This window comes from Lagopus leucura, unplaced genomic scaffold (genome assembly GCF_019238085.1).
Source record: "Lagopus leucura isolate 7727_CA_CO unplaced genomic scaffold, USGS_WTPT01 Super-Scaffold_100029, whole genome shotgun sequence".
NCBI lineage: Eukaryota > Metazoa > Chordata > Aves > Galliformes > Phasianidae > Lagopus > Lagopus leucura.
In genome coordinates this window covers 4,000,347-4,021,263 of record NW_024962280.1, presented here as the reverse complement: position 1 = coordinate 4,021,263, position 20,917 = coordinate 4,000,347, and the positions used below count along the sequence as shown (strand labels likewise).

At 44.3% G+C, this 20,917-nt stretch overlaps 1 protein-coding gene across 1 annotated transcript; it reads right to left on the bottom strand.

Moving 5' to 3' along the window:
• Positions 1-5,072: 5,072 nt before the first annotated feature.
• Positions 5,073-20,515, bottom strand: SEC62 (SEC62 homolog, preprotein translocation factor). Its single transcript, XM_042881179.1, has 8 exons — positions 20,432-20,515; positions 14,252-14,360; positions 13,782-13,887; positions 11,023-11,227; positions 9,494-9,586; positions 8,129-8,189; positions 7,203-7,322; positions 5,073-6,659 (listed from the first exon to the last, which is right to left on the bottom strand). Exons 1-8 carry the CDS (start codon positions 20,465-20,467, stop codon positions 6,196-6,198), a joined length of 1,194 nt encoding a protein of 397 aa, XP_042737113.1. The 5' UTR covers positions 20,468-20,515; the 3' UTR covers positions 5,073-6,195.
• Between the last annotated feature and the right edge of the window lie 402 nt (positions 20,516-20,917).

Below are 20,917 nucleotides of genomic sequence, written 5' to 3'. Positions count from 1 at the left end.
TGGAATTTCTGCTGCATCTGTTTCATCCTCAGCACTGCCTGACTGAGGGCTGCGAGGTTCCCTTGAGACAAGGGCAGATGCAGATAACAAGCACAACTTCCTAACCTGTGTTCATCACATCGTGGTAATGATTCCTAGGTAGTCAGCTCCAGATCTTTTTCCCCAGTTCTTCCTATCTGGGCTTTGTTGTGCTTCAAAACCTGGTTGCCTTCTTACCCTATATTCAGGAAGGCAGAAATGTACATCTCATCCTTGTGTATTTCAAGAAGTCTTACGTAGATGTCTGGGATGCCTCAAGCCACGTGGGAACTGGGAGATCAAATGTATATTTGTGCACTTTGCTGTCAAGTGAGGGCAAAGGTATCGGCTGTGAACTCCTGGAAAAGTTGTTATGAGAAACTCCAAAGGTTTGGGCTCGGAGTTAATGTGGTGTGAATGGACATAAGAGCCATGAGCAGAGCTAGCAGGAGACCAGCTGCAGGAAATGTGGAGATGGGTGCCCATCTGATAGAGCCTTTCCTGTATCCTTCTCTGTTTCCTGGGTATGCCTTTAGCTGGGTGTTACCTAGCAGAACAGGATTAATCCTTAATCATCCCAGGATTTGTCAGCACAGGATTGGCAATTTGAGTTTTGCAATGACCTGATGAGCAGGTCTCCTGCAGTTGTGCACTTGGTGTTCCTGAAATGCCACCTCTCAGAAGGACAGGAGGGTGTTTATGAAGATTTTAATAAAGGTGTTAACTAAGAAATGTGTGCTAAGGGACAGCTTCTTTTTTAATGAAGAAAATACTTGACCAGAGTCCCATTTACAAGATATTTCTATGTATTCAAGAGCCTTTTAAAAGCACAGTGTGCATTCCTTCTTTCTCATCTTAGGTTTTGCATCTCTGAAGAAGTAAGGAGTAGGTAAAGGTAACAAACTGCTTTGTTACTGAAGGTATAGAGAAGAGAAGAAATATTCTTGCTTGATTTCTGAAGGCACGGAAGGCTCTTTCTGTTGTTGCTGTTATGTGCATGTTATTCCCACTCAGAAGACACGAGCATGTCAGAATAAGTGGCTCTGGCTGGCTGGCTGATGCCGGCCTTGATGTGTTTTTTGGAAGTAGTATTTCGATTTGTGTGATCACAGCATGTTCTCACTGCAAAAGCCATGATTTTCCCAGTGCTCATCATGGCACTGCAGTCTTTTCTGTACCTTTCTTTGTCATAAGGAGGATCTCAGAGTACTGAAAGAAAAACAGAAGTATAAGGCTCTGAAAATTACATGTAATATGAAAATTACATGGCAGCAATACTCCATAAAACCCAGTTCTTGTCTGGTGGAGTGCACCTGCACCCTATGTGGGATCCTGGCTGCATAGCACTCCCTAGGGTCATAAACTCCAGCTTTTTTTGTGTTTGGTTTCTGTTTTACGCGATGAGGATTAGTGATGGATACCACCTGTACCACGTGTTTCAATCTGTACTTAAAGCAGGATCAACTGAATACTTTTATCTCGCTCTTCGCTTGAATTTACACTGAAACTATTTGCATTGCACTGTTGCTAACTCCAACTCATCTCCAAAGTCCTTTATCATAAAACAGTTATTTTTCTTGCCTGGTCGTTATTTTCACGTAAGAAATACACATGGCAAAATGAATGCCCGCTGTGTCAGCCCGTGAGTAATGGCCTCTTTGTGGACACAATCGGATCAGGAAATGTGTCCTTTGTTTTCCTGCACCTGTTGCTGTACTACAAATAAAATCATCCAATGTTTTATTAAATAAAACGAGAAGCCCTAATGAAATTGTACCAGCCATTACCAGGAAGTCTATTGAAAGCATCCAGCAGCTGCTCAGCCTGAGTTTGTTTACACCGATAAGGCTGTTTTGTCCCATTCCTTACGTGTGAAGTGAAGAAGCTACAGTGCAGTCCGAGTGTGCAGCACAGCCTTGGGGTGTTTCATACCACTCTCTTCAGGTTCCTTGTAAAGTATCTGATCATAATCTGTGATGTTACGTATTTGTGGATCCATTGTGAAGAATTTCAACTCGAGTACATGAAAGCAAAGCAATACTGGCCTTCAAGAAGTTGAGCCAAAGCCACGAGCTCCTGCAGCAGAGCTGGCCCAAAAGGCCACGTGCCGAGGTGTCTGTTCCATGAAAGGGAGGATGTTGTGCAAATTAGGGTGGACTGAAAACCTGTATTTACCCCCAGCTAATGGCGGTGCATAGCAGCATAGGGGGCATAGGTCAGAACAGGGGAAATCTGGGGGGAAGGTTGTAGCCCTGTTATGAAGAGCCGGGCTGTGCAGCATACGGCCAGGTCCACCCCGTGATGGAAGAGCTGGACTGTCCTCATGTGACAGCTCCGTGAAGAGAGCAGGAGGTACTGAGGCTTCTCTTTTCCACCACGGTCCTTTTCCAGGTGGTACTTTTGTTTCAGTTGGTAAATTGCTTAGGTTGGTGGCTGCTGCACAGAGAGTGACAGAGCAGGGATAGTGAGGGGAAGCAGCTCAGCAACTGCATGAGGGACATAAAGGGCAGGGAAGGACTGTGTGGAAGGTGGAAAGGATTTACTGCCTACATTGAGCTCCTCGAACTGAGTCTGCCAACAGATCCGAGGTGGATTCTGACAGGGATGTCCAACCTCTGCCAGTAGGACAGCTGCATTTGGAAGATGTTCCTCCATTGCTTCTGATGATTGCTTCTGTGAGGTCTGAATATCGCTTTGCTGTCTGTGTGATCCTACTAGAGAAGACATATTCACATAGCAGCTGGAGGGCAACCCTTCAAGCTCAGACAGCTTTGCTCCACAGTGTATAATGTGCTGAGATGTGCAGGTGGTTGCAGGAAGGAAAACAAGGGGCTAAGCCAGGCAGCAATATATGCAACATTTCTACATGTAATGTTTGCATATTCTGTGCTTAGTTTTAAGCAAGGCAGGTGCTTGTCAGCCTTCCTCCTGTTGTAACCAAAGGAGATAAGTTATGGTTAAAATGTAGTTTAGCAATTGATTGAAGAATTGAAGCAATCTTCATTTTCCTTGCCATCCTTGTGGTGTATGCTGCCCTGTGAAAGTTCAGCATTGCTTTCAAACAGAAACTGAAATGGGTATAAATGAGCAGTGCATATATATGCAGAGACTTTGTGTATTTCAAAAATCTCAGAGAAAACTGCTATCTGGTTGAAACGTGCCCACAGAAACTGATCTGCATTAAGTACCATTTTCTGTTTTGCCAGTAATTATTTAATTCCTCCAGGAGCTAAGTGTAATCTATTTTCTTGCACGGAAAAACAATCAGAAAATTATATTGGGCACACAGACTGTTGGGCTTAAAATCAGCGAGACCACTGTACAATTTTATTGCATAAGGGTGTTTTGTCAGTCCTTGCAATGGCCCTTTAATAGCCACTGATGTTGAAATGTTGTTTAAATAACATTCTAACATATCTGTGTGTTTATACATAGTGTACATGCTATGGGCACCTACTGCTGGCAGTACCAGTCAGAAGTTACTTTGCAGTAAGTGATGGAAGCAGTGGCCCAGCAGGGAGCTACACGCTGGGTAAGCACCTCTGTGATTTTCTCTGACTTGTTTGTAAGTGCACTCACAGTTTTGTTATGAGCATATTGTGATCTTGTGTCATTATCTCATTCTGATTTGGAAGTATTTGGGGAATGTTTGTGGACAATGCTTGGTTACAGTAATGGGTCATCAAGTCCTTTACTCAACCACTGAGCACCTCCATCAAGGTCTCTTCCTTCACACTGCTACTTTGCTATTCAGAGTTGTTCACAGCAGATCAAGTGAAGGAGCTGCAGGTTAATTCAATTTCTGCACTGTGTGAGCCTGGAACTCCCTTAGGGTGACAGTGCACATTTTTCATGTGTTTGGTAACCTAGATCCCTGTCTCCAGGCACAGGTGCACATCACTGCCATGTCACACATCCACCTAACAGGCAGCACGTGGCAATATTACTAAATTAAGTTCCATTTTGCCATTTCAACTTCTCACCGAGTAAAAACAAGAGTATTTTCACTTTTATGAGAGAACAACTAACATCCACTGTGTTAGTTTCTCCAAGAAGTGCCAGTCAGCTGCCTGCTGCTAGACCTGCTGCCAGTATCAGCGTTCTACAGTGTTTGGTGCACAGCAGTGCTCTCTGAAGCACAAAGTGCAAACGCCTTCTGAAAGATGCACATGCAAGAGACCAGCCAAACTTATTTCAGCTCCTGCTGGCAGCAGCAGGAATCCAACAAAATGAACTGCAGGAATGTGTGCAGTAGAAAAAAGACTCTATAATTCTGCTCTTGTATGGTAAACAGTAAGTTAGCTAGCGGGCTGCAGTAAGAGTTGCTCTTAAGGTCAGATGTGCTGTAAATCAGAGGCAGCCAGCTGAAGATTCTTGCACAAAGGGCTGCAGTTCTATTCTCAGCTCTAGGTGTAAGGATGCAAAATGCAGGCACAAAGAAAACTGCACCTGCATGAGCAAAGCATAAAGAGCATCTTAAAATAGCTGCTGAAATGAGTGAAATTAGCTGAGACTTTTACCATCACATAACGTTGATCTCAGTAAGGTAATGAAGGTGGGGACAGGACTTTGTAAGTCAGAACTAATTAAAATAACTAACAAGTGTCCAAAAGTCAAACTATTTCTGTAATGGGCCCTTTAATTTTTATGTTATACTCATTGAAGAAGTGGTCCAATTTGTTGTTTTCTTATAGATCAAATATCTAGATTTAGGGAACAAGTGACACCATGTCCACGAGCCATCAATCCACCCATTAAAACGTATTTGCACAAAAATAGGTCTCTTCATCCAAAATGCTAACGCTGGAAGGAAGGGGAAGCAATTTAGGAGTGAAAAGAAGTGCTGAGTTAGTACAACTAAGATAAGGTTACCCTTATCTTCTGTGAGTTAGTGCAGGAAACAATGAAATCTACAGCTTGGGCTTCAGTGATCTCGAGGAATGATGCCAGGTTTTAACTTCTTAAATGTTTAGTTAGCCAAAACATACAGCATATCCTCCAAACATCCAACAGATAAGGAATGCATAAGAGAAACTGCACAAACTACTCCAAGATATTTATAAACAAATTATTTATCATCACTTCATAGTAGCTTTGATCATCTATATTTCTGAACAAGCGAATACTCTCCCGTCTCTTCTGTTTAAAAAGTATTCCAGTTCCAGAAAATAGAAAGTTTTAACATTAAGGCATACATACAGCTATGTTGTTTGCTTTCATTTAATAAGGATCAGTTTACTCATACTCAAATACATGGAATGTTGGCACAAAACTAAAGCTCTTGTGGAACAGCTACTGATCATACACAAATATTCTGTGAGGTCCTCTTGACTTGCATTTTCTCTGATAGACACACCACAAAATGGCTTTATTAATACAAACTGAATGCTGGATCAAATCTCTAAATAATAAGTAGCAGATAAAGTAAATGGTTCGCTTTATTTGTAAATTATGTACAGAATACATTTTTTTTTTAATTATGATGGAGCAGGAGGAAGAAAGCAGCCATTACTTCCAAACCACGCTGCTTCCTTCACCTGCTGGAGATGACATCTTTCTCTGAACCAGATGTACAAAAACAGTTTGGATTTCCTAAGTTGCTGGCACACAGTCTGGAGAAACAGAGAACACTGCAGCCAAATTCAGCACTACCAGCTTGTATATTTTCAGCAAAATACTTCTGCTAAAACTACTTTTCTTTAGGAAAGTTTTCACAATCTTTTGAAAAGGAAATCAAGAAACGTATCAAGAAAGCTGTGGGCTAAGAAGGGCTTTATCTAACTAGCTATCAAATGAGTAGAACGAGGAATAATCTGAGATTTGGTCATTCAACTTTTACCTGTTTTACAAAAGGAAGTCTGAGAAGCAGAACTAATTGACCAGTTATGCAAGTACCAGACAGCTGTGGTTTTCAGTGTTTGAGGACGATCTGGGCAATCTATTAATCAATAGAAAACTTGTCAGGTTGATAAAACTTCTGTAAATGTATATTAATGATTAACATAGTACCAAGTAATCAAGTTAATGGTTAAAAAATGAAGGAACTAGATATAAAACTGTTTGGTAACATGTATATTTCAGCAAACAAAGATGCTACTGTACGGTCTATGTTTTGGTGATCAGCCAACAAAGAAAATCCAACCCTTTGCACATACTTAGTCCCACAAGCACAGCGAGTTATGACTTCTGTGCAGGCCTGCTTTCGGTGTCATCTTCCTCTTCCTCTTCACAATCCCCTTCATCTGTTTGCTGTTCAAGTTCCTCTTTTGTGATCATTTCAAAGTCGTTTCCATTTCCACTACTGTGCTGGGACCTGTCGTCTTCACGCCTGTCGCTGTCTGTGTCTGAATGCCGCTCTCCTCCTGAGCCTTCCGTTCCCGAGTTCCTCGTTGCTTCTGTTTTCCCATCTTCTTCTTCCTTCTTCTCACTGTCTGATTTCTCCTCACTGTCATATTTTTGCTGCTTTTTGGATTCTGATTTTTCCTCTTTCTTTAAGTCTGCTTTTGGTCCTTTGTATTCGTGTGTGTACAGGGGCCTGAAGGAGTCAATGAATCCCACATCTGCCGTAAGGTTTGGCAGGAACCAGAAGTGATGCCTTCCCCCGGTGATGAGCCAGATGATAAGGAAGAGGATGCAGCGAGCTGTTAAAACAGTTTGAAGATTTGTTATTGGAGCATTCAAGACATACAATGATGTCTGGTAAGTCATGCTAACGTGCACACAAAGCCACAACAGCAACAAGCTTTGGGAAAAGTCTCTCATTTCTGTTACCAAGCTCTTTCCCCTGCCCCCAGTGATCATATATCATCTATGATTTAGCTCTTAATGCTTTCAAACCCTGGTTAAATCATTCCTACTCCAGAATCTCTTTTTATGCTCTGGCTTTGGTTTTGCATGGGCTTCTTGGTTTCTTTTTTTTTTTTGCTTGGTTTTAAACTGAGGAAGTAAAATCTGTGCTATACAGGAAACACAAATAAGCAACACGAACTGGAGATCTCTTTCCTTCTGTGGCACAACTCTGACACCCAGTGGCCACCTGGGAAATACAGACACAGAATCAGTCTAGCTGTTGCTAACAACAAATTAATCAGATGTAACGGAGAGATTTGCACATGTTAGTGCACGGTATGTTTCTGCTCTTGCAGATTTCACCTACTGAGGAAATGAAGGCTACTGACACTTACCAACAGCAAGAAGAAGAATACTGGCTACAAAACAGCCTGCACCTACGCTGAGGTAATAGACACCAACACGCATTTCTGCTGGCCAAAGTGGAAACAGAGTTGCAGCTATAACAGCAATCACTGAATAGAAAGATAAAAAGTATGAGAAACATAATTAGTTCTTCCTGACACAGGTATGAAAGTTCCAGGCTTACCGTTTATTCAAGGCACTGGCTTAGCAACACATGAGTTAGATAATACTGTTTTACACCTTGACTGAAACCTTTTCTAGTCCCACTGCTGCTTTCATGATGGACAGGCAGACACCTAGGACAATACCACATGCAGCAAGTGCCTGAGCACCAGAGAGAACATTTCTGACAAGGCAAAAAGCAAAAAGGTGAGCAGGGAGCTGCCTGTAACCTGCCCAGCAGGAAGAAGGCAGAGTGAGCTGGGTGCAGTCCTTGGGCACCACCAACTGATCAGAGGGCTGAATGCAGCCCCAGGAGGTGGCACTTCTGGTTCTCTGCTGTGAAAAACTAACAGGTACTAACAGGTACAGGTCGGGGTGCTGGACTAGCAGCACCATCAGCTGAGACCTCACTAATGGCTTTAATATATTCACATTTGTAGATAATCCACAACAGTTGCCTATGGGGAGACTTGCAGTTTAAAGTAACTGAAATGAGCAGCTTGCAACCTTGTGCAAATTCAGACATTTTCTAATGCAAACTTCAGCCGTGTCATCTTCTGTATCTTTTACTTTATTTGCTGTTTCCCTGCATGCCAAGATCAAACTTCACATAATGTGACTGCTGTCAAATCACGCTACAACAGAATGAAAAAAGTTTTGTCTAGGAAGAAGATAAATTTCTGCAAGGAGAGACACTCCTGTTTGGTACATGCCTGCATTTACGGTGCGCTCGCTAACGTCTGCTCTTACTTACCAAGTACAAGTCCCATGGCAAATGTTTTAAAGTGAACAGGGTCATAGATCCACACATACACCTACAACAGAAATCATGTTTAACACTTGGGAAAAAAAAAGCTCTCTGATACAGGATTTCTTTTTCCCCTCACTCAAATTCTTAGTGCCACCCTCCTGCTTTGCACTGAACCAACCGCGCTTCAGTCAGTACCAAAGGAGGACAAGGGGTACTGTGCCATAAGAAGCACTGCACTTTGGATAGCACTTGAAACAGGTTTGTGTCAGTGAGAAAGCTGCCAAAACAGACAGCCATGGGGCTGCATGCCTGCATGCCTACACTGATTGCCTCGGCATGCACTGATCACAATCTGAGCCTGAGGGCAGGAGCCAAAGGTACTGTGCAGTGCAGTGGCTGGAAGGGAAGGGTTCCTGCTGGGAGGGAGTGCAGCTCTGGGCTGGTTAAGAAAAACATGAGAAGTTTCAAAATGCAGCTGTTGAAGAATTACTTCATGAAATAAGTTATTATCCAGATTAATTTACAGGTGACGTGAACATTCCAACAGTAAAACTGGAGGAAATGCAAGATTCAGAGTATTACTGAATCAAGGTGACTTCTCTTGTATTTTTGTTTGTTTTTCCATTATGCATCAGTACTGCTCAGCATGAAGCACAGAAAAAGTTTTGTAAAAAGAAAAACACTTCTCAAGTCTGCCAAATAAAAAATATAAATTGCTTTGAAGAGCTTCCTGTAAGAGGAAGAAAACAGAAAACCACCACCAACAAAAACAACCAAACAAGACAATGTCTGGACATCAAGCTGAAGTGCTCAACTCAGCTCAAGTCCCATCTGCTGCCCTCAACTACATCTGCACCCTCTGCCACAGCATGCTCATACAGCTACAACACTCAATACCAAATGTTTGCATGAGGATTCCGGCTCCATCTGAACCAGCGTTGTTCAGCCTTAGGAAAGATACTTCCTGGTAGTGTTTTCAATTAGTTTTATTTTTATTCTCCAACTAAACTGTTTTCACAGTCACAATTCAAAGAAGAAACCAAGTACCAGTAAGCAGGAGCCTTCAGAGGAGGACTTGATGCAAACTACCAAAGGTCACCTAAGAAAAGGCAGTAAGACTTCAGAGCGATGTGACCAGAAGTATTTAATATTGTTTCACTTCATGGCCAGAAACATAAACCACTGGGAATTGTGGTTTTTATCAGACATCTAATCTCCTTGCAGATATCTAAAATTTGATCTTGCAAGATCAGCCATCACATTATTATTTCTTCCTTCAACAAGACAAGAGAGAGACTGTGGAATTCCACTAAATTATCTGATAACAATACACTGACATTAAATTTAGGAAGTACCCACAGATCTTACCTCATTTCCATCCAAGAAAACTTGGTCTTCGTGTGGCTCAAGCTTAAATTTCCTCTTAGTTTCCTTTTTTTTCGGTGTGCCTGGGGTCTCATCCTGAGGACAAACACAAACTATACATAAAAAGCACACACAGGGTCTTAACTTCCAGTATTTGAACATATTGAATCTGATAGCTTTTTACAAACTTAAAGATATATATAAATATATATCAAATGCTCATAACTATGATCATAATGATCATAACTAAAGATGTTTTATTTCCTTCTGTGCTCCTGGGTAGCTAAAGATAAAGGAATACTGTAAGGACAGAGACATTTTATTTTACATAGTATCAAAGGACAAGACCATAACCCCAGAACTGCATTATGTGTTCAAATGCACATCAAAGCTCCACTGACAGAACAGTCTGTGTACAGACCACCAACTCTCTTGCAATTATTTGGTAGCTTGGTGCCACATTTACCACATGGGCATCTTTCAGAATCAGTTTCTGCCATTTTATTCTCTACCTTCCTCAGTTCTTCATGTCTTGTGCTTCTCTCTTCCCTACCTCCTGTCTCCTTTCTCTTTGCTAGAAATAAACTTTCTAATTTTTGCCCTCTGCTAAGTTAGTATCCACTGGCTTACATCAGCTACTAAAATATCAGTTTGATAATTAGTGATTAAAAATTAACATTTAATAATGTAATACTTCAGATAACAGGGAACTGGAGGAGTTCATAACTTCCAGTATCAGCATTTTAAGGTATCTTATACTGGCTTCTTTGTTTAGGCTGTCTGCAAGTTGGTTTTGTTTATAATTCCCTTAGTGGCCTCTTCTGAGATCCAGACCTTTGTGCAGGCAGACTGCGCCTTTCATTGTGTGCCAGTACCTCACTTCAGACTGTTGGAGGTGGACTAATTTCTGAGGCTATCCTACCAACTCCTGCTGGATCCACTGAACACATAACAGAACACACAACAAAACACACCCCTCTTCACCGAGTGTCAACTGCAAAGAAAGGAGAGGAGAGGTCTGTGAAGTGTAAGCACTGTGCAGATTACAGATGGATCTCCCTCACAGCAACATGGCCACTACAGAACTATTCACAAGCACCAAGTATCACATCCCAAACTTTCTTACCACCAAACATGGCAAAAATGCTCCTTTGTTTTACGTGTGCAGCTGCACTGCTTTGAGATGTAAGGTCACATACACACTTGTCAATCTATGCTACAGCACATGTGCACAAAGCATCAATGCCCACCCAAGCTGAACAGAAACAGTTTTTTATTAACTCAGCCCAAGTTACAAGACGATGAGGTACACAGAGGCACAAATGAAGTGTCTGCTTTGATCTGAATCAGAACCGCAACTCCAAAATGTAAAAAGGTGTATTTTTAGAGACTAAGATTGGCAAAGAAAAAAAAGAAAGCATCTCATACTTTGGAACAACCAACTGAACTTTTAAGCCCACGTAATCTTCACAACGTCACTCACTGTATTCTCTGTTGACAGCTTTGTCTCTTTTCTCAAAGACCTCACTTACCTTCTTACACTCCTCTTTTTCACCATCCTTTTTCTTTTCTTTCTCCTTCTTAGTTTTTTCATCTTTGCTGCTTTCCTTCTTGCTTTTCTTCTCTTCTTCTTTCCCACTCTCAGCCTTTCCTTTTTCCTTTTCCTTCTTTGTATCCTTGTCAGGTTTCATTTTCATCACTTTCAATGCTCGATGAAAGAACTGTTTTTTCAGGAGTCTTAAAGTGAAAAAGGTTAAACGACATATTTAAGGGTGGCTGGAATAATCATGCTCACATGCAACTATGTTATTAGATACCAGTCTGGATTTCCTATCAAAAATAATCTTGTAAAGCAAAACTGAATGACACTGATCACCACTGTGAACTACCATGTCTCATCCCTTGCTTGGCTCTGTTTTTCACCTGTTCAAAACTTAATAAAACCCATACTCTTCTGTGGCTGCATTTTGAACAGACATAGAAGAATACGTGAGATGTAGGGACGTAGGAAGGAGAAAGCCATCAGGCCAATTTAATTAGCTTTCCCATTAATCCAATGTTGATTTGCAAGTGCAGGTCAGTGTCTTTCATTGCAAAAATAAGGAAGTAGACATACAGGTCTTGGTAAGAGATGCACGTTGAGTAAAAGTACCATTGGAACTGAGGCACTTGTGCAAGCATTCCAGTCACATCAGCTACAGACATACCTTACAGCATGAGCATACTCAGCTGGCTGGGCCAAAGGAGGTGGCACTTGGCAATCTCGAAGCTGTCACCAACAAGTAACGTCCACAAAAGGACCGTACCCCAGTTCCACACAGGAAGAGCAGAATGCTGCTCTTCAGACTGAGGGCAAACAGTGGCGTATGAAATCCAAGGGCCAATTCACCTCAGAAAGCCTGGCCCCATACATCAGACTGGTTTGGTTTGTACTTGATTTCTTTCATCTCTTGCTGCAGATCAAGTCCTTATGCTGGACTGCTTGTTAAATTAGGTAAACTGACTGCCCAGAGCAGTGGCAACTCCCCCAGCTTTATCATTGAGCATGATGCTGTGTGTACAGAACATCCCTTTGGCCAGTTTGGGTCAGCTGTGCTGGCTGTGTCACCTCCCAGCTCCTCGCTGGTAGGGCAGCACAAGGATCTGACAAGTCCTTGGTTCTGTGCAGCACTGCTCTGCAACAACTAAAACATCAGCATGCTATCAGCACAATTCTCATCTTAAATCCAAAGCACAGCACCATACCAGCTACCATCATCTCTATCCCAGACAAAACCAGGACACGGATATGCCTAAAAAGAAAAACAATCCGACCACAGAAAAAAGAAACCTGTCTTCAGACAACTTTTTATGTAGTTTCTAGCAGCAGAAAAATCACTTTCTTGGGAGCAGCTATTTTCTTCACAGCTGTATGCTTAGGCTGGCTCAGGTACTGAGCAGCCCACAGGTATGGCCTTCAGGGCAGCTCTTTCCCAACCTCTCAGCTCTCTTTAGATCTGCTGAATGCAGCATTATTGCTGTAGTTTATCCGTGCCAAATCCCTGCATGGGAAAACTTCCTGAACTAAGATCAATATGTTAAGTGCGCTGGGAGACCTTATGCGCTAGAGGAGTATAATGAATTCAGGCTGTAAAGTGCTTTAAATATGGAACTGTTCAATGCAGCTGACACAGGATGAGGGAGCAGAATCTGATCCTTGTTTTCTGTTGGACAGGACGGGCAAAACAATCGCAACAGCTGCACCAAGAGAGTTAAGGCACTTGCTTTTAGTATGAGTAAGTGCCTACACAACCTTATCCTGAAGGGACCACAGGGCTCACATTCAAAACCCTGAGAGCAGTTTTGATAGCCAAAGGTGGTCTTATCATTATCAGTGATTTAAGAGTCTGCAAGAGAAGATGAGTTGCAGCCATGGTACGGTGCCCAGCGGATCATCAGTGCACCAAGTGATGCTGGTGGCAAAAAGCAGAGTCAAATTCATTTTATTTGCACACTATGTAGGCACTCATTGCACTGCTGGGCCTGAAGGACTTAGCCAACTACTGTCTCACCTGAGGCTTCAGTAATCAAAGAACAAATGTACAGGCACTTACCTCAGTCCAAAGATTCCTGAAAGGAAGACTTATTTTTCTGCTTGCATTAATATAATGTTTGTATTTCACTACATCTTCTTGACAAAGTGGCACAGGGATTAAAGTTCACTGAAGCAGCTCTGCCTCAGCCCTAGAATTGAGGGCAGAATCTCACCTTGCTGAACGGCTATGTGAAAGGGGTCCCAAGAACAGACTAAGTATTAGCCATAAACTTAATTTCTAAGTGGCTTTTGCAAAGCTCTTCAAGAGTAAGATGCAGCCCCAAAAAAGGGCAGAAGTCAGAATATGCTGCTCATCTAAACAAAGCACTCTGAGCACTCTGAGTGATGGACATACCACAGGAGAGGCTTAACAAGAACCTCAAAGTTCTGCTTTTGCCGTCATGGCAGACAGAGGGAGGAGATGTGAGAATCCTGATCCTACCTACTTAAAACTTCACAATTTAGGAACTTGCTGCACCCAACAGCTTAATGAAAGCGTGAGAGAGTTCTGGGAACAAAGACAATGAAGCTACGTTGTGTCTATTTCTCATCTCACACCCTCAAACGTAGTAATAAAAACGCAATCTTTATTTTTACATAGTAACACAAACATCCTACAGTGTGTGACTTCTCTTCAGCCTAAGCAAAAGTGGTTCTGAGTAACTCAGGCATCTTGACAGCTATACTCATTATTAAAGTTGATGAATTAGGTCATACCTGTTGCAGTAATCAACTACAGACTCTCGAGTTGTAAATAAAGCTTCCTCTCCTTTTTTGGCCCGTGCCCACTTGGAATCCAGGAGGCAATCCACAGCTTTCGAGGCTGGAGGAAAAAGTGGGGAAAAAATCCCCAAACATTAAACGTTTGTGTTATCATCATCTACGTTCCTTGAACCACACCACGCCAGTCAGTCCATCGTGGTGATGTTTGGCACCCTCTCCATTTTTAAGACAAACAAGTGGGTACTGTTCTGAAGCACTTGACAACTACCTGCTTCTAAACCACAGTGGATAAAGTTAACTGTGTTTATTTCAGATCTGATAAATTTTACAGCTATCGAATGTCTAGATAAGTTTTCCATACTGTAAGACTGACTAGATAAAGCACTAATACTGAAAACAAAATCCCTCCTCCCCAGTGCAATGTTAGCAGAAGCAGTACCATTCTCTGGTTAGAAGTAACCTACCAATAAAGTAATCCACTCGGTGGCCCATCATGTTGGTGGATTTTGTCGGGCAGTTGAACCGTAAGTATTTAGCAACAGCCTTCTCCTCTTTGAATGGCTCACCCACCTCCTGCAACAGGAAAGGTGCAAAATTAAGGTTCAAACATGCAGAAAGCACTCATCTGGGGCTCAAAAGTCAGAAATGGCAGCATCTTCATTATCTTATGGCAACGATCCAGAGGTGATGACTGTGAACTCGTTCAGCAGCTGGAGAAAGGGCACATTAAAGGAGGGACTGAGAGACACGTACTGGGCACCTGGCAAATGGGAACTGCTTTCAAGGCTGGATGAAAACAGCGGTGAAGCTGAGAGCAAAGGAAACCAACAGAGAGGAATTAGTATGTATGAAATGACAGCAAGGCAGGCGTATGGACAGAACACAGAGCAGCTCAATTTTCACGTGAAGGAGGGGGGAAAACCATGTTGAAAAGAAGTAGAAACATTTCTGCAGAAGTTTTCAGTGCCACTGCATGACTACAGAACGACAAACTTCAGAGCAGCATCGAGGAGGTTCTGTGGTGCCAGGAGCAGCCCTATCCAGCATGGCTGGAAGCTCATGGAACTTCCAAACATGCACTTAAAGAAGCCCTGTGAAATGGAAATGCAAAGTCAAGCAGATGCTGCTACACCAAAATAAAAACTTCAGACAGCGAGAGCTGTTAATTTTCAACAGTTTGCACAGCTGACTTTCAAAGTCAACTGGTTAATTAATGACCCTCTAGCAGAGATCCCTGCCTTTCCTATCTTACTGCACGAACATAACACAGGTTTAACAGACCTCCAAACCACCAAAAGCACTCTGTGGTTTGTTACATCTGAGACTACTATTTCAAACTCAGTAAAAACTGTGTAAAACCCAACCAGGTGATCCTAACAGCCTCCATCCAGATGCACTCTGTCCTTTCTCTGTGATTTTACAAGTCTGTATGAAACACCACACAGCTCATGGGAGGTTTAGGTTGGATATCAGGAGGAAGTTTTTCAGCCAGAGGGTGGTGAGGCACTGGAACAGGTTGCCCAAGGAGGCTGTGGATGCCCCATCCCTGCAGGCATTCAAGGCCAGGCTGGATGTGGCTCTGGGCAGCCTGGGCTGCTGGCTGGTGACCTGCACACAGCAGGGGTTGGAAGTGATGGGGATTGTGCTCCTTTGCAACCCAGGCCATTCTCTGATCATTCACCACCTGGCAGTGCACATACGTACAGAACTGAGGTACAGTGGTTTGATGTCCCTGTGTATGGTACAGTTGCACCAGTCATTGTAACTCACCAATTACCTCACCAATGTCAGCCCCAGACCAGATCTGATTGAACAGCAACCAAATAAATTCCCGGGCACTTAAAGAAAATGACTGGGTGTGTGCCATGCTCAGTGCCCAGGGCACTCCAAGGTGCCATGGATACCATAGACTGAATGCAGCATCTGCACTCCAGAATAATGCTTTTCTAATACTTCCTACAGCAACGATTCACAAGGCAAATGTTATTCTTCCTAACCGTTTGTAAAACAGCCAGAGAAGCTGAAGACATTCACACCACTTAACTCCTCTGCTAGCACTGCACTCTTTTTTCTTCTTTAAATATTTATGATTCTGCTCAGCCATGAGATGCGCTGTGCAGGCAGCGCTTGGCACCAGCAGTTTTTTATTGCTCCTTACTATCTCTTGCTTTGTCCCTTTCTGTGGGATAGTTCCATCATAATCCAAGCAAAGCCATTCTCCTGTGAGAGATGCTGCCTGAGCTGAACCAAGCTTGTTCTGAGAAAGCTTCCTCTGCAATCCCATCTCCACTTGCCACCTTAATTTCAGCCCTTTATTTGTATGCCTGTGGTTCCACCACAGTGTTATGGAGATGAAAAACAGCAAAGATGACTGCATTCCATCCTAAAGAACTCAGCAGACACACTGGGGATGTCAGCACACGTTTTGAGCAATGCACTTCGACTGAGCTTTATGTTCAGATGTGGCAACAGCCAGCCACCACCAGGCCATCTAACCTTCCCATGCACTTAGAAAAGGATTATGTGGATTAAGCAGGGGGCAGTCAGAAATAAATTATAAAGCTTTAAAATAGATGAGATGGTCTTTAAAAGCGTATGAAAACTTTCTGGTATTTCAAGTTTGCTTTTATTGGAAAGACAGAAAGACTCGAGAAACATTTCAAGCAATGTATTTACAGAATGCTGTGAAAGGTCCTCTCAGTTAATATTCTACCACCAAGCTTTCCAGTAAGTGAAAAATAGGACACTGCAATGTTTCCAAATACTTCTGCAGGAGGTTTTATTTTAGACCCTTGCATCCAGTTTTATGCACTGAAAAATGCATGGGAAGTTGAGATCCCTGATAATTTACACAATCTGGAAGAATGCCATTAAAAATAAAACCAAAGCAATTTCTTATCCAGCCAGACAGAAGAATTTCAGCTACAGGAGGGCGGGAGGAGCAGAGCTCAGCCTGCCCACTTACTACCAACTGCACTGCAACACTGAGGCATTTCTAGGAGTAACCCTCAAGCATTCCCATCAAAATTGTGTCCTATAGGAATCCATAAAGCAGGTCGGAGATTTTCAAAGTGAATGGGAAGCACTGATCAAATTCACTTTTCCCCATTATCTCCCAAATCAAAGCATAGCACAGTGCCTTCTGAACAGCCTTCAATACACAGCTGTAGCTCCCAACTTAATTAAACCTCTAATTGGGACTGAAACAAAAGAGGCCTGTGTACACTAAAAATCAGAACATCTGAACTGAGCTATGAAAACCACTGTAGGCAAGAGCTTCTTTCTTCCTTTCATCTCTACCCGAGTATGACTTATTCAGGTTCTCCTGGCACCGTTCAGTGAAGGCCAAAAGACACAACTGTGGTTTGAAATTTCACTCATTTTTTTTCTGCTCTGCATCACAGGCACAACCCAAGACCAGAGGATTTCTTTCTGCAATAGAAACAAGGTTTCTGGAAAACCAGAACAGAGTAAACGATGATTATCACTAACAGGACAAGTTACTTCATGCGCAGACAAAAATCACAAGGATTTATGCTTCTTTGTTTTAAAGGGGCTGTGAAAATTCTTTGATTTCAATGAAGCAAGTGTTTAATTACTTTCCTTTGCTCCTAAACCTGTGAACTTCGGTTTTCAGAACCTTGTTTTTTATGTAAGATTCCTGCAGTCTACATTCATTTGGTGCACAGCCAGCACCACGTATGAAATGCACGCAGACTAGAAAGCATTGAGTCTTAACTCATCAGGAAGTGCAGAGATCCAAATCTGCACAGACATTTTCCAGACTTTTCTTAACACCCAACTTACACTGCAGTAGCTGCAGTGAGTTCCCACTGGCTGGAACGCTTGGGTGAACTCCACTGAGAAGCTATCACTATTTTAACCATCTTAGGAAAGCAAATCCAACCCCAAGGAGAAAAGGTTCCCCTGCATCACCTCTGTGAGTAAGAAAGAGATGTGGGGGACGGCCATCACACCAGGGCAGCTCCCTGAACAGATCACTTCTAACTCATGGATGGCAATGCCAGCACTTCCCCACTGCTCAGGGACAAGCTGTGGTCCCTGCTCTGCTGGGCTGAGGACTCAGACGTCAGCATCTCAGAAGGTGCCGGGTGCATCAGACTCTTGGGACTCTACCAGAATTTATGATAAAAGAAACAACAGACCCGTTGCAATGCAATCTGTGTTACTGGAACTGGCGTGCTGTCACCTCAGAAGATCCCTTACATTCGTACACAAAACTCAAACCCACAGGAAGCAGCAATGCAGCTGTTGCACATCTTCCTTCCAGCAGAGCCAAACCAAGCGGGCAGGACTGTTCATCCTGATATCTATCTGTCCATCAGCAGGAGGATCTCAAAGCATGAATCCAGACATCAATTTGCAGTTGGGACATTTGCCAAATCACAGCCTTAAGCACGGTTTCCTCTATTTATAAAAGCGCTATTTGTACACATTAACATTTCTAGAGCAGAGGGCAGGGCATAAGATGCTACACAAGTGCTATTAATCGTGCACAAACACAGCTCCACACGGGCAGAATGAACCCATGCGCAATGGAACCTGGCCAACGTAATTAAAACTTAATGCCTACTTAACAATCAAATTGCAAACCTGCCAAAGTGCCACATGTTACCAACCTGCCAAAGAAACTGACTGAAGATGCTGTGTTTAAGCAAGGATTGTGGGACCAACTGCTTTGCCCAAGAGATGAAATATCTTTCCTTGGGTTACTGGAGTAAAAGGCGTTCAGAGACACCCCACTTCTTTCGAGGGGTATTTGTCTGAACACACTCATTTCTCCACTGCATGTCTGCGTTGATTACAGATAAATTACTGTCAGGACACTGGAAACTTTACCTGTAAGATGTCTTCATTCAGACTTCTGAAGTTCAGATCTCTGTGACTTCTGTAACTTTTACCTTGTTGCCACAGGGAGAGCCTAAGCTATGCAATACAGATTAGGCAACGTATTTTGTTTTACAGAATGCATTTTCATAACAAATCCTTCCTGTTACCACTTCCGATGGGAAACACATAAAGCAGGCTTGAAAGAATTCTGAACGATTTTACTGAGACTTTTCCGCACCTCACTGACCTATCATCATCTCTATTGTGATGGAGGATAGGAAGTTATTCAGAAGCCCATTTCTGGGCACACAGCAGTTGTAACTGAACTCTACACCATCAACCCTTCCAACAGCTATAAACATAGTTTTCTGTTGAAATCTCACTCTTTTCAGGGCATACAGCTCCATTAATGACAATGGGGCACTCATAAGCCAGACCTGCATAGAGTACAGCAAGGAGTCTCATTATTAGGGGGCAGGGATCACTGGAAGATAAGCACTCACTTCTCAAGCACTTGGTAACAAACGCCTCATTCTCCCTTTTGAAAGAAAAACCTCACAGAGCTATCCTGAAACACCTTAATTACATGGGACCGTGGCAAGAAAGCTTAAAAAGGTTAGAAAGAAAACTAAGCCAGAAAAATACATATTGCTTTATTCACTCTGCCCAATTAAGAACACCCTGTGGGCATTCAATGGCCTTCTTTGTTCATTGTTTGGCCTCCCCACTGTTGTTGACACACACTGGGAAACTACCAAGAAGCAACAGACATTTATTGTTATAATTATATCACATCTCCAGGCCACAATCCAAAACCACGTTAACCTAGGCACGGATGCAATTACTAACAAATCTATTGCTCATAGGCTGGGAGTAAGCTTGTGCTAAGCCCAGGGCCCGGGATGTCACACGTGGCATTTGATCACATTCGGCTATTTTGATGGATGTTGATGGATGCTGTGTGTGGTAACAGGCGGTCTGCAACAGCTCTGAAATGATAGCTCTGATGCCTAACACCTGCGATAGGTGAGCAAGATTACAAGATCCTGATTAATTACCCCTTGCTTTTCCCTCACAGAAACCTGAATTAAAGCACAAAAAGGAAGCACTGCTGCAGTGACACATCTGTGCCTCCATAGGGAGAGGGAAGCGGACGGGAAGGACGGGAGGAGAGCACGAGGGCAGCGGGCACGGCGACGAGGTACGGAGTTTGCGTCTGTTGGACGGCGCTACGATTCCTATCACAAACATTATCTCTGCTTACGGCACAGCCATAAACCCTAAACAAACACCGCCGAGTGTGGGGTTAACAACGAAGGGCACTGACGGTTGTTATAGGAACCGATGCCGTCGGCGCAGCATCACCTGCACCGCACGCTCCAGGAGCAGCAGCTCCGTCCCGCCCTGCGGGGCAGCCCAGAGCACCGCGGCGTCGCCTCCGCATCTTAGCACGGCCCGAGGCCAAGCCTCCCCTCAGCGTTCCGCAACAACAACTTTCCTTTCCCCGCCGCATCGCTTCCCGCCCCGCTACCGGCCGCACCGATCGCGGGGCCGCCCTCGGAACGCTCCCGGCTCCCGCGGGGCTCCAGCCGGCAGCGCCGAGCGGAACCGCCTGCGGGCACGGCCCGGCCGCGCGGCCCGAGCCGAGGCGGGGAGGCCGCGGGACGGGGGAAGCCCCGAGCCGGCCCGGCGGCACCCGGCAGCCCCGACGGGAGAAGGGAGCGACGGGCCAGCGCGCGGGGGGACAAAGCGCCGGGAAGGAGGGAGGGGAGGGTGGGGGGAGGCTCGGCTACCTGGATCCGCTTCCTGTGCCGCCGCCGCTCCGCCATGTTGTCCCCGTCTGCTCCGCGGTGACGTGGGCCGGGCGGCGGCGGAGGCCTCGCGAGAGGCGGCGGGAGGAGGGGAGGCCGCGCCCTTCGGCGCCGCGCGGCGGCGGGAGCGGGGCGGTGATGGGGGCGGTGATGGGGGCGGTGATGGGGCTGCGCTCCGCCACGCGGCTCTCGCCGCCCGTCCGTCGCCGCCGCGCTTCCCTCCCTCGGGGCCGTTCCTTCGCACCGCGGAGCGACGTGCAGCCGCTGGCAGCCACGTGCCGCTCCCGCCTCGTTGCCGCCCTTGGAGCTGCTTGGCGCGAGGTGCGGTCCCGTGCACGAAGCGGCCCTTAGGAGAGAAAAAGGCTTTGTGTCGGGGCGGCCCCGCGTGCTTTCGCCGTGAGGTCACGGCAGTTAGTGAAGCGTGTGGCGATTTGTCCTGGCTCCGTGTTCCCGATCCGTGCCGTGGCA